This window comes from Nicotiana attenuata, unplaced genomic scaffold, assembly GCF_001879085.1.
Source record: "Nicotiana attenuata strain UT unplaced genomic scaffold, NIATTr2, whole genome shotgun sequence".
Lineage (NCBI taxonomy): Eukaryota > Viridiplantae > Streptophyta > Magnoliopsida > Solanales > Solanaceae > Nicotiana > Nicotiana attenuata.
The window spans coordinates 166995-181675 of NW_017671131.1; the positions used below are offsets into that span (position 1 = coordinate 166995).

The following is a 14681-nucleotide window of genomic DNA, read 5'->3' on the forward strand; positions in this document are numbered from 1 at the left end:
CCTAAACCATTCGAGGTTTTTTCACCGTTATTTGTTCAGATCAGTACTATGTCTATGTTTTTCTTGCCATCTAGAGTGTTTTCCCTAAAAGTTTTGTCAAAAATAGTTCCTCTCTGATTTTAGGGTTTCGCAAGGATTTTTGAAAAAATCTTTCTGATTCTTTTTCTTCTTTGCTTTATGTGTGTTTGTTTATGCCTTGTTCGTATGATTTCTTTTATGCATATATTATTTTTTACCTCTTCTTTTCTACTCCTGTTAATCTCTGCTATGTTTTCACTACTCTTCTGTTATATGTGCCTACCGTTAAAGTTATTTGATTTTGTGACTCTGTTTATGTCCATACACGCTTCACCTACTTGTGTTCAAGTTGTATTATTTCCTTCTTCTGAACTCGTTTAGGTTCTGAGTTTCCTCAAGTATGTTCTTCATAATTTTTCTTCCTTTGTCGTTCAAGCATGCTCTCATTTCTGTTGTGTTGAGACTCTGAAACAAATGGCTTGTTTTCTCACCTCCATGTCTGAGTCAATCGTGAAACCTTAGGATTTGGGGGTTTCCTTTTGACGATTTATGTTTTGTGTTTGAGTCAGGGTTCCACATTGGGACCCTGGACTCTCAGACTCACTATGAGTCTGCAGGTCGAACCTGTATCTTTTGCCCATGTTTCTAAACTTCTCTTTGATTAAAATTCTCTTTCAAATAACTTGACAGTCTCTTCTTAATTTACATGTTTGTGTGTTTATATATGAGAACTCTTCTTTCAAAAAAGGCTTTGCCAACTACTGATTGATTCCGGATTCCTTTAATTGTGTTCACTTGATTGTTACTGGTTTTCCTTAATTGAACCTTTCTTTACCCCTTTTTCTTGACTAGATTCATTCGAGTAAAGGTCTGAATTTTTAATTTTTACTGTTTGATTCCCTTTCCCTTTTTTACAAACCGTGTACTGTTAGTTGTTTGCCTTAAATAGCTTCTATGTACTTAACCTTTATTATACTACTAGGAAAATATTTTTTTAAATCCCTTTCCATAATTGTTTTGCCCGTTTGAAATCAGAATCCCTTAACTAAAGGGAGACTGATCACAATGATATTTTCTTACCTTTTTCTTGCTTATTTGCTACACTATAAAAAGGGCTCCACCCTTCTGCATTGACACAGACTTTTAGTTTTAATCTTTGAAAACTTTACAACTCTAGAACTTTGAATCTCCAATCACAATACTTTTTCAAACTCTCTACTCTCTGTTGAGACTTTTGTACTGCTTTGCAATTTGGCTTTTCAAGGCTGCTATTTCACTTACCTGTTTTCCCTAAACCTGGTATGTCCCAATTTAATTTCAGCTCCTTCCCTATGTTTTTACTTTACAGTTGTCATGTTCTGGTCTACTTTGTTGTTTATACTCTGTATTAAGCATGTTCTTTCTTTTATGTTTACTGCTTGCTATAAAATCCCCATACCCCCATCCCCCTATGTGTGCTGAGTTAAAGTTCATGGCCTGGCAGCATCCAAATTGCTGCCCAGGTCTGAACCTGACCTTCAATAGGTCCTAACTCCCAAACTCAAGCTGACAGGCTAGTCAGGGGTGTGCCAGCATCCTAATTGCTGGGCATGACCACCAGTTTTGTCATGCTTTCCCTAATTCCCCCTCTATTGCACTTACACTTATTCTTAGACTCTAAGTTCTGCCCCCCTCCTATAAGCCTTGCCTTGGGGACCTTGAGTTCCCTCTGAACTTGGACATTTGACGGCTGGCCCTTCCACACTGCACTATAATCTGATCCTGCAAATGTAATTGGGTGTGAGCACTGCCTAGAGTTCGTGAAGCTCCTTGGAACTTTGACACACCCAAAGGATGAGAAAGGCTTTGGAAATCTGATCTTTGGAAGTTGGTTTATCTCATGTTTCAGAGTAGGAGTCTGAATTAGGCTCTCCTTGGTTGGAACTTTAATTTCTGATGTAATTTTTTAGTTTTCTTGATTCATTCGGGTTGTAATAATTTGTAATAACTTATGGGGGTGTATAGTGAAAAGGGGAGGGTCACTCATGTTATGCATGTGGGTAGACATCATGCTTTAGGTATTTATTTCTGCAATCACAGCCCGTTTTTCGCTTATGCATCTACATATAGAAATCCTGCCTATAAGTTTATGCATCTACATATAGAAATCCTGCCTATAATTTTATGCATCTACATATAGAAATCCTACCTATAAGTCTATGCATCTACATATAGAAATCCTGCCTATAAGTTGTTTCATTACTGCATTAGAAATCCTCCCTATAAGTTGTTTCATTACTGCATTAGAAATCCTGCCTATAAGTTGTTTCACTACTGCATTAGAAATCATGTCTATAAGTTATGCATTTCATTAGAAATCATGTCTATAAGTTTCTGCACTTCTGCATATAGAAATCATGTCTATAAGTTTCTGCACTTCTGCACATACACATGTCATTAGGCAAACGATCCATAGGTTAAAGAATAATCAATTGCATCCTAGATACCATGCTCATAGGATTCTTGCACTTACATAACCGTTTTAAAATCAATAATGCTTAGAATTCATGCCTGTAGGAGCAATCGTTTAAATCTGATTCATCTGCAAAGTCTAAAATCAGTAATAATGTTGTTAATATCCGCAGAATTGGTTTATTTCTAAAGTCAGTAATCTTCTTTAAAATCAGTATGTTTGACCTTGTTAGATATCATGCCTATAGGTTTCACCTAGGCAAACCATTAGGTAATCAATTAATTATACCAGTATTTAATAATTACAACCAGTAGGCAGGCTTAATTCGGACTACTTATCTGAAAATATGTAATAAATCAGCCACCCCCTTTACGTAAGTTTAATTAAAGACCTAACCAGTACTTGAAGTCATGCTATGTTTGCTCTTTTATGTGAGGAGGCCTGTGTGAGCCTTAATTGCTATTTGTTTCCCCTAACTGTTTATGTGTTTTTGCTTGTCGCCTAGATGTTTATCCTTTTGAAATTCCACAAAAGCCAAATCTACCTTCCCTTTAGGACTAGTAGTCCCAAATGCCTCCGGGGCTGATAGGTTTGGGACGGGTAGTAGCATGCAATAGGAAAACGAGACCATTCCGCGTTTAATACCTTAACGGGGTGGGAAAGGGTAGATATGGATATGATGACCGATGCGATAATACCTCATGTAGCCCCTCTTTGAGGAGTGATTACTAGGTATTGCATTGACGTGATCCATATTAATCATAAACCTAGGACCCCCTCCCTTTTTACTTGCTTTCGTCTATCTCTTTTAAATTGTCTAAATCTTTCATAAAATTTCTGCCTTCTTTACCTTTCCCCAAACTTTAATTTATTTGCAATGTTGTATGTGAATCCCTCCTACTTGAGCCCTTAATTGCTTACTTGATTATGTGAAGTCACAATTATAGCATGGCCGGGAACCACACTAGTGGATCTTGGGGGGGGGGGGGGAGGCCTAACACCTTCCCCCCGAGATAATTTCAAGCCCCTACCCATTCTCTGGTTCTTCTTCTTTTCGTTTCCTTCTTAGTGTCCTAATGCACTTAATCATTAGGTGGCGATTCTTCTAAATCTCAAACCCAATTCCCAAAAGGAAAAGAGTTGTCCGCCCAAATATCGTAAACCCGACTTCGCCTTTAGAAAAAGGGGGCATCGACAGGGATCATCCAAGCACTTGCGAAGCATGGACACAATACTGGTCATTTTGAGCATTTGCACTCAGTTTGGCTGTTTAAGGTCATGAGTAGTTTCGTATGATGTATTATGATTTGTGTGTATCGTCAGTTTTGATTTTTGGGTGATTCAGGAATGACTTGGAAGAATGATTCTCGTCATAGAAGCTTTAAGTTAGAAGAGTTGACCAAGTTTGACTTTTATGTATTTAACCCCGAATCGAAGTTTTGATATTTCCATTAGGTCCGGATGGTGACTTTTGATTTGGGCGTATGCCTAAATTTGCATTTGGGTGTTTTTAGAAGGTTTTAGCGCTAATTGGCAAAAAGCTGCCAATTTGAAGGTTTGAAAAGCTCTAGGTTCGATTAGGAGTTGACTTTGAATATATCGGATTCAAATTGTTGTTCCGGGAGTTGAAATAGGCTCGTTATGTCATTTGGAATTTGTATGCAAAACTTGAGATCATTCCGAGTTGATTTGATATGGTTCGGCACGAGTTTTGGAAGTTGAAAGTTTAAAAATTTATTAATTTTGATTTGAGGTGCGACTCATGGTTTTGATGTTATTATGTGTGATTTGAGGCCTCATGTAGGTCCGTGTTATGTTTTGGGACTTGTTGGTATGTTCGGACGGGGTCCCAAGAGGCTCGGGCGAGTTTCGGGGTGGTTTCGGACAATTTCTAGGCCCTTTTCAGTCGCTGGCTTTTGGCTACAGGGGTGTGAATCACGATCGTCGACCTTTGGGACACATTTGCAAAGAGTAATTTTGTGTTTGGGCCTTTCGAAACGCGATCGCGGTACCCTCTCTCGCAATCGCGTAGAAGAATTTTTGTTGTCACACGACTGACTTTGGAAGCTTATATCTTGCAATCTCTAAGGAATTTGAAGGTGATCCAAAAACAAAAGTTGTAGCCCTTTGTTTTTAGTTTCAGTAAATCAAATCGTTTGTCATTTGGAGTTTCTATAAAAAGACGTTATGGTTGATACACTACAGGTTGTCTGGGAAGAATTTGGTAAGGGTTAATGGAATTCGTTCATCGCAATCGCGAAGGGTAAAAACTGTGGTGTACATTCTTAGAATCGTGATCGCAAGGTTGGTGACCGCGATCACGAAGAAGGAATACTGGCAGTGCATTAAAACATCCAATTTCGAGATTTTGAGTTTATTTTCTACACTTTTGAGTTCTTGGAGCACAAGTAAGGCGATTTTGGAGGAGATAAACACCCAAATCTTGAGGGTAAGTATATTTATCTTTATTTTGATTGTATATTTTGTTTTTTATTACACCTAAATCAAGGATTTGAATAGAAGAAATTAGGGGGGGGGGGGTATGTCTAAATTTTTCTAAAGTGAATATTTGAGATTTGAACATCGATTCGGAGTCGGGTTTGAGTGAAATTAGTATGGTTGGACTCGTAATTGAATGGGTTATCCAAAATTTGTGAGTTTTGTCGGGTTCCGAGGTGCGAGACAGGGGTTGACTTTTAGGTGTACTTTAAGTAATTGATTAAAGATTCTACCTTTATCATTTGAGTTTATATTCTTTGGCATTATTTGATGATTTTGAGTTGCCTTTGGCTAGTTTCGAGCGGTTCAGAGGTTGATTCGCGCAGAATGGCATTTCTAGAGTGTTGTTTGGCTTTCTCTATATTTAATTTGACTTGCTTGAGGTAAGTATCTTATCTAAACTTGGTTAAGGCACTAGTTTCCTGAGTTATTTGTGATAGCTACGTGTTATAGGTGCGCACATGTGTGGGGGATTGAGTCCATGTGCGAGCATCGAGATATTTATCCATGCTTGGGGTAGTGCTAGGCTATGACCTGCCTTGAATTGATTTATAAGCCTTATACTGTGACATATCTCCTATTTATACCCCTATTGTGAGCTATTTGAGCTATATTGAGGTTGCATAGAGGTTAATATCCTGATTTAACTTGTACCTACTATTTTATGATGAATTCACATGTTTTGAGTTATGATATCACACTATATGCATACACCTTAGCATGTTACTTATACCACTCCGGGAATATGAAATTTGATGTTCTTTGATCATGTACATTTATTCTTGCATATTTGCTTTATGTGTGATATGGTTTGGACTAGTAGCCTATGACCACGCCGAGCGAATTTTGGTTACTAGTACGTGAGTTATCCGTGCAACAACGTGAGTTGTCCGTACCGATCCAGATATTGATATTATTGGGATGTGAGTTGTTCGTGCAACACATGAGTTGTCCACACGGTTAATATTTTTAGTACGTGAGTTGTTCGTGCAGCGTGTGGATACAAATCCATCCCCTTACGGTCACCCTCTCATGTTTCTCTCTTGATGGTGTACACACGGATTATGTGAAACCGACGGGCTTCTGGTTGATGTGAGCTCTAGGAGAGCTGGTTACTGGTTTTGGTTCGGTTATTGAGATTTTGATGTGGGCCTGAGAGCTGTCATGTGATTTCTAATTGGATCAGGTAGCGCGCTGCAATGGATTGATATTTGATTATTGCATTTCATCTTCATTTGCAATTTTCTTGACTGTTTACCTGATTTACTTACATACCTTCCTTATATGCTGGATTGTTGACTGAGCAAAATACTTTAAAAGAATTGTGATCACCAAGGTAGTTTTACCTGTGTTTTCCTGATTTTGATCATGTATCTGTTCTATACTTGTGTGATGTTTATGAACTTGTACAGGTGACTGGCGAGTATCATTTATAATTCAGGTGACTGGCGAGTATCATTTATAATTCTTACTTCTATTACCTCGTCGAGGTTAGTTATGATATTTATTGAGTACATCGGGTCGGTTGTACTCATACTACACTTCTGCACCTTGCGTGTAGATCTTGGTGCCGATGTTGCTGGGTATGGCGGAAACTGGCATTGAAGATGTACATGCATTCCGGTTATAGCCGCCACTTGTCCTTGGTAGCTTTAGATTTGCAATTCTATTTATGTATTCGAACAGATGATGTATTTATTTTATACCAGCTTTGTAAATTCTAAGTCATAGAAGCTCATGACTTGTACTACAAGTCCTTGGAATTTTGTATGGAAGTTCAGTTATTTTACTCTTTGGCTTTTCTCGTTCTCCTTTGTGTTGTGTTGAATGTTATTTGATTTACCTAGCGGGTTAGGTTAGGTACCATAACGATTAGATGGATTTTGAATCGTGACAGAAGGAGTAATAACTTTCTTACACTTTAAAAAGGTAAATTATTTAGCAAAGGAGTAATAACTTTCTTACACTTTAAACATGTAAATTATTTGTACTTTTGCTAAATTATAATATTTTATAATGTAAAAGTTCCTCATTTATATTTTAGTTTGCTTATTTATTAGGAATTTTACATGCTATAACTAAATAATGCACTTTATTTATTATAAACCAAAATACTTTAAAAATATTACTCTCTCCATTTCAATTTATGTGAACTTATTTTCTTTTTAGTCTGTGCCAAAAAGAATGACCTCTTTCCTTATTTAGAAACAATTTACCTTTATGCAATGATTTATAGCCACGCAAAATATATGTGCCTCATTTTATACCACAAGTTTAAAAGTCTTCTCTCTTTTCTTAAACTCCGTGCCCAGTCAAATGGGTTCACATAAATTGAGACGCAAGGAGTATTATTTATATCCACTTTTTATATTTTATAGCAAAGTACAGTTATATACAACTGATCCCTCGACTTTTTCCTCAATCCTCTCTCTCTTCTCCCTAACTCATTCTCCTTTTTCCCTCAACCCTCTCTTTCTTTTCTTTGTATTTTTTGGTCGTCATCCAGCTCTACCTGCAATGAGTCTATTATCGGCGGCGAAAACAATGGAGGAGGAAGATCGGAGGCGTCACTAGATCTGAATTTAACGGAGATGCCGAAATCCATGGCGCTCTCTCTCTCTCCTCTCTCTTTCTGAAACTCGAGATCTGGTTCGCCGGCAGAAGCCCACTAATGCCGTTGACCCAGAATCCGTTTTACTCAAAACAAAGCCTTTTTTCATCTGGGTTTGCCGCTCAAAATCCATTTTTGGTATTTGGGTTCTCCTTCTTTGGAAACCATGACTTCTTCTCTCGAATCCATGGCTTCTTCTCCTTCTTCGTTTGTCTCCGTTATTAGTTTTAATATAGTGTATACAGTGTTTACTTGGCCGGAAGATGCCATCTCCGGTGAACTTTCTTCTCTTCTTTGCTATTGAATCACATACAATGATACAAAAAAATTGTATTTTGTACAAATACACTCAAATTTGAGTGTATTCTGTATTTTCAATATAATACAGTTTATTTTATTTTTTTGTATTTTTGCCTGTATTTATGTATTCCGGAAGTTATTTTTGAGGCAGATCCATGTGCATTTTGCAGTTTTATTGTTTGAATTAAATACAGTGAATTGAATATATTGTAAAAGCAGCTATGAATGAATACAATATAAAAGCAGCTACGAATAAATATAGTGAATTGAATACAACAGAATATCACTTTATTTGTGGTTTTTTATTATTTAAATACATTTAAATTGAATACAGTAAAATTAAATACAATGTAAAATAGTTAAGAATGAATATAGCCGAATTGAATATAATGTATACAGCCTAATTAAATACAGCGGTATAGACCTTATTTCTTGAGTTTTTGTTGTTTGAATACAACTGAATTCAATACTGCAAAATTGAATACAATATAAAATATATAAGAATGAATATATCTGAATTGAATACACTATATATAACTGAATTGAATACAACGATATACATCCTATAAAGCAATTAATAGCTACAGAATGTAATTAGCTAAATTATAGCTACGCCCGACAATAAGCCTCCAAAACAATAAGCATTTGTGAAAGTTTCCCTTATTACTCCGCTTCAAATTTTCTTTAATCTACGTCGTTAGGACAAAGGGTTAAATGTTCTGGAAAAATAGGGATAATATCATCATATTTTGTACAAAATTTTTATAGATAGAGGTGTAAGCAGTTCAATGTTAAAATATAGGAGTTGTATCAAAATTGAGTCATCTGGAGGTGTTTTTAGTAATTTACCCCTTTTTCGGTTTTCCTGCATTAGCTCCAAAACTAGCCTTCCACTTATTCGGCCTGTAGAGACACGTGTATGTCATTATCCATGTTTTTGCACTTACAAATCTCATCTGCCACTATTGTTCAGTTTACCAACTTTATAGAGTTTTGCCTCTCTGTTTTATTGAAGAAAATCAAGAATTTCTGAAATGGTAGCTCTGAAAATGCATTTAAATTGAAGGAGCATCCTAAGCTTCCAAAGGGAAAAACAGTTGCAGTGATAATTTTGGACGGTTGGGGTGAGGCTAATCCCAATGAATTCAACGCTATCCACGTCGCTCAAACTCCCACCATGGACTCCCTCAAACAGGTAATTACATCTTCTTTGGCTTTTTTTATTTTTATATTTTATCTTAGTCCCATTCCCATATGAATATCCCTTCGGAGAAATTGGAACAGACAAGATTAACACGACACCTGAGGCGCAGTTGGCTGTATATACATATATGTGTGTGTGTGTGTGTGTGTGTGTGTGTGTGTGTGTGTGTGTGTGTGTGTGTGTGTGTGTGAGTGATCCAAACTATTTGGGACTGAGGCGCAGTTGAGTTGAGTTTTTCTTACATCATGTCTGTATTTACCCGTCTTTTTTATATGGTTAGAAACTTGTTTCACAATTTTGAGATAAATGCAACAATTAGTGAACCTCTAGTTTGAGAGGGTTCTAGTATGCACTAAACTTCAAATTATTTGGCACTATTATGAAAAATGGGACTGTATAGAGCAGAATTGATGTAGAGGGTTCATATAGCCTACCATAAAGCTACTCTGCTGGGACGAACCCATAACTAATGCACTAGGTCCACTCCTGATTGATTAATTGATTTCGCTTTGTTTCTTTGCTCATCAAATGTTGGTCCATTGATTTATATAGGGTGCTCCGGAGAAATGGAGATTGATAAAGGCCCATGGAAATGCTGTGGGACTGCCCACAGAAGATGACATGGGCAACAGTGAAGTCGGTCATAATGCTCTTGGTGCTGGAAGGATCTTCGCTCAAGGGTGAGATTTCTTTTCTCTCTTTGCACTGCAATCACCACCATAAGAGGAGAAACACAATGCATTTCCAGTTATTCTCTTGTTTGTCATTTTAAAAATTAAGACAATGTGTTTCCAGATATTCTCTTGTTTATTTGTCATGTTACAAATGACATTTCTCCTTCTTGACTCTGTTAGGACCTTCATTTAATTACACATGTTTTGCCCCTACCTGTATATATAAATCTAGTATGGTTAAGCTTCTTCTACCGGGGACGTGATGGTTTTCTTATTGGGTTCGAGCAATGTGGCTTTTATAGGGTATTAAGTTCTTTTTTTGGTAGTCATCTGTTGAAATGTTGTCAGCTTTATATTGAGGTTAGAATTTCTCCTGACATAATTGTTTCATCCCCACTTAGCTTTTGGTGCCAAAAACTTCTTTCTGCACCCATTAAAGAAACTAGAAAAAGTTTCAGCCCTTCATATTAATTGCTGAGCATGTTTCTGACCTACTTTGCACAAACGGAACACATTTCGAAACAGCCTGTGGTTAGTGTTGCCCTTCATTAAACTGTTTCTTGTCCTGCCATTCGAGATGAATGGCTTCATTATTGGCCGTTTAGCTCTCTATGTTTTTTGTTTATCATATGAAATGCCAGTGAAAGAGGGGTGGGGTGGGGTCTTGCTTTGTATGTGCTTGATATGGAGATTGTTACTTAACTTTTCTTTCCTATGTATGTTGTTATAGTGCAAAGCTGGTAGACCTAGCCCTTGCCTCAGGCAAAATCTATGATGGAGAAGGTTTTAAATATATAAAAGAAAGTTTCAGAAGTGGAACTCTGCACCTCATTGGGCTCTTAAGTGATGGGGGTGTACATTCCAGGCTTGACCAAATACAGGTGTGTTTGTCAGTTTTAAGCAATTACAGATACTGCATTTATAATGCTGCCGGTTTCTTCAGAAATTTACTACTTCATTTCTGTTACATTCAGTGTATTGATTGCAACCGCTAATGCCTCAGGGGAATAGTAAGAGTGATCTTACTTTTGGTTGCAGTTGTTGCTGAAAGGTTCTGCTGAGCATGGTGCCAGAAGAATTCGTGTTCATGCCCTCACTGATGGACGTGATGTTCTTGATGGTAGTAGTGTGGGTTTTATGGAGACCCTTGAGAAGGATCTTGCTAAATTACGTGAACAAGGTATTGATGCCCAGGTTGCATCTGGTGGTGGTCGTATGTATGTTACCATGGATCGATACGAGGTAATATTTTTGTTCTTAAATTATTCTTAGTGATTTCTCCATCTGCATCAAATACCATTTGGTTTTTAAGTCTTCATGTGGACAAGACAATCAGTTAAATTATCACTACTGCTGCCTTTTCGACAGTGTATCTTTGTTTAACAATTTCTGCGAAGAGCAATATCCTCCTTCCCCCTCTTTAACAGTGTTTTGCTTCTTCCGCATCCTTTTTAAAATATCCTCTCACTATCCTTAGCTTTATTTTCTAGCCATTTCCCCAAGAAGCATGTCAACGCCCCCCCCCCACCCCCCCACCCCCCACCCAAATGTGTAATGGTGTGTTTTTGTCTTCTGCATCTTTTACAAAGTTCCACAAATTATTCATTAGCCGCCTCAGCTCATTCTCTCAGTAGTATCACATTCAGTGTTACTTATGACTATTCCTTTTGCAGAATGATTGGGATGTTGTAAAGAGAGGCTGGGATGCACAAGTGCTTGGTGAGACTCCACACAAGTTCAGAAATCCTGTTGAAGCAGTCAAGAAATTGAGGCAGGAACCTAATGCCAATGATCAATACTTACCTCCATTTGTTATTGTTGATGAGAGTGGAAAGCCTGTTGGGCCTATTGTGGATGGAGACGCTGTTGTGACCTTTAACTTCAGAGCAGATCGTATGGTCATGCTAGCTAAGGCACTTGAATATAAGGACTTTGATAAATTTGATCGTGTACGATTCCCTAAAGTCCGTTATGCTGGCATGCTTCAATATGATGGCGAGTTGAAGCTTCCAAGCCGATACCTTGTTTCTCCTCCGGAGATTGACAGGACATCTGGGGAGTATCTAGCTCACAATGGTAGACACACTTTTGCTTGTAGGTGAGTTCACTTATATGTCTTCTGGTGTCTTTGCTTGTTCTACAATGTCGTATATTGAGACTAAACCAATTGCGTATTCAAATATCCATCATATCAGAGGCTGCCCTCTAAAGGAGCTGGAATTGCTTCCAACTGTTGCAGACAGTTGTATTTTGAGTTAAAGTTTCTGATAAACAATGTTATGTTCATCATATTTTTCAAAAATATGAGAAATAAAAAAAGATTCACAAACTCCCAAAAAGAAAAGGTAGAGACTGCAGAACAGGAAAGTTGCATTTCTCAAAAACAATAGAACCTAACCTATGAAGCGTCTCATAAACAGATTTCCATATTTCATCCATTATCTCACAAAGGTAGAAATGGAAATTTGAAGTTCTAAATCCTTATAGATGTTGAAGTTTCTCAGTTCAATCGCTCGAGCTTTAAATACGAAGCTTCCTGGGAACATTTACCTATTTTTTGCTTGAAATATGTTTCTGTAAACTGTTCTTACAGAAATGCAAAGGTTTAAAAAATACCAGTGTTTCTGTACACTAATTTTCCTTGAAATGTGTCATGTACAATGTTCTTACAGAAACTAGAGATTCTAGATTTTAAATAAAGGCTGAAAATCAACTCCCAACTCCCAGAGCCTGGGAAAAAATATAAAAGAAGTAAATATGAGCTTGTCAGGAAGATAATAAGCTATTCATGCAATGTTTGAACTCTGTATGAGTGGAAACACTTAGAATGGTTGGACTTATTTTAAGCTGGTATTAATTCATGATCTTAATTCTCTTCAACAGCGAAACTGTTAAATTTGGTCATGTCACCTTTTTCTGGAATGGAAATCGGTCGGGGTATTTTAAGCAAGAACTAGAAGAGTATGTTGAAATTCCAAGTGACAGTGGGATAACATTCAACGTTAAGCCAAAGATGAAGGCCTTAGAGATTGCTGAAAAGGCTAGGGATGCTATACTAAGCTGCAAATTTGATCAGGTATATATTAAGAGTTTCTTGTAAGAGCTTATAAAAAGATAAAAGATAAAAAGAAAACGGAAGCTTATATTCTGTTTGTAACTTATTTACTAGGTACGTGTAAACCTACCTAATGGTGATATGGTGGGGCATACCGGTGACCTCAAAGCAACAATTGAGGCTTGCAAGGCTGCTGATGATGCTGTAAAGGTAATTGTGCTTCTAGGGGGTTTAATATCTCCATCCTCTCTCTGTTACAAGTTCCCCTAGTTTTGAGTGTCTTGCAATTTCTCTTTGGTGAAGATGGAAGGAGGGTATGATATTAGTTGCAACTGATTTTACGTGAGAGCTCTGAGATTAGACAAACTGGTGTTCAAACTGCTTTCTCTTTTTCTTTTATTTTATTCTATGTTACTTGCCTTGATAATGGAGCATTACCTTCACATGTCATGGAAATGCTCGGCAAAGTTTGGAGTCGTTTTATGAGTAGTTTCAGAGATGGAGTCAGGATTTGAGCTTGTGGGTTTGGGATTCTAGCCCTTTGAAGTTACTGGGTAATAAATTAATAATTTGTCCAAGTTAAATGATTTTCTTTAGACAAATACAGATTTGGACCAAAGTTACTAAGTAATCTTATACTAGCTCCGCTCCTGTGTAGTTTGGCCCTTCAACTAGGCAATGTTCCCTAATCATTAGTTTGTCAAAGTGAGGGAGACTTTTATGACGTTTAAGATTGCATTACTTTATTTCCAAAACCAATTTTGGATGACTTTTAACTATTTCAGATGTCAGTGAAGCACATGATCAAAATCAAGCTATATGATCTCTCCCGCGGACACATTTTTCATGATACCTGGCTGAGTCCTTTTATTTTTCCTATCAGAATTGAGTCTGTAAATTAATTTAATGTTTTTTACTTGTGCTACTTGCAGATGATCCTCGACACAATTGAACAAGTGGGTGGAATATATCTAGTTACGGCAGATCATGGAAATGCTGAAGACATGGTGAAGAGAAACAAGAAGGGAGAACCACTTCTTGATAAGAATGGCAACATTCAGATACTTACTTCTCACACTTGCCAACCTGTAAGTAATTCATTCATTTGGAGGAAAGGGAGAACATGGTGGTTTGGAATTTCATGTTAGGAAATTTTTAAAAGTACTCACTCTTTGTCATCTTTCTAAAGATTTTTTTTTTTAACCTGGAGTTACTCTATTGTTGTATTGAATGATAATGCTGGGAATTTTGTCTAGGTTCCTATTGCCATTGGTGGTCCTGGACTGGCACTTGGTGTGAGATTCCGCAAAGATCTCCCCACCGGAGGGCTTGCTAATGTAGCTGCTACATTCATGAATCTGCACGGCTTTGAGGCACCTAGTGATTATGAGCCAACCTTGATCGAGGTTGTTGACTAAATAGCATAGAATTCAGGATTGAAATTTTTTGGTACATAGGGTAGGTGAGAAAGAATTCATTTTCCATCTCCTTACATTTGAATAAAAAAAATTTGATTGACCTTTTTTTTTGGAAGTAAGTTGACATTCTACCCTATGGCCTTGTTAAGCTATATATGCGATGTGTGACGACCCGATAGGTCATTTTGAGTACTATCCTTAATTTATGTGTTTCGAGACCGATACCTCTCGTAGCTTCATTTGATGTTTATTGACTTGCATGCGTGGTCCGTGTCGCTTTTCGAAAAGCTTTTATGTGAATTTTGAAGAAAATGCAACTTTTGACTTAAAATGAGGCTAGAGTTGACCACTGTCAACATTTTTGGTAGACTTCGGATCGTTGTTTTGATAATTTCGGTAGGTTCGTATGATGTTTTTTGATTTGCACGCACGTTTGGTCGGGGGTCGGGG

The 14681-nt window shown here is 37.3% G+C and overlaps 1 protein-coding gene across 1 annotated transcript; it reads left to right on the forward strand.

Annotated features, from left to right (window-relative positions):
- Positions 1 to 8913: 8913 nt before the first annotated feature.
- Positions 8914 to 14423, forward strand: LOC109206139 (2,3-bisphosphoglycerate-independent phosphoglycerate mutase-like; the record flags this gene model as incomplete). Its single annotated transcript, XM_019368928.1, has 9 exons — positions 8914 to 9075; positions 9637 to 9764; positions 10489 to 10639; positions 10797 to 11000; positions 11432 to 11856; positions 12642 to 12834; positions 12928 to 13023; positions 13746 to 13901; positions 14070 to 14423. Coding segments are annotated over 9 exons (1677 nt in total), but the record flags the coding sequence as incomplete, so codon positions are not given.
- Positions 14424 to 14681: the final 258 nt, after the last annotated feature.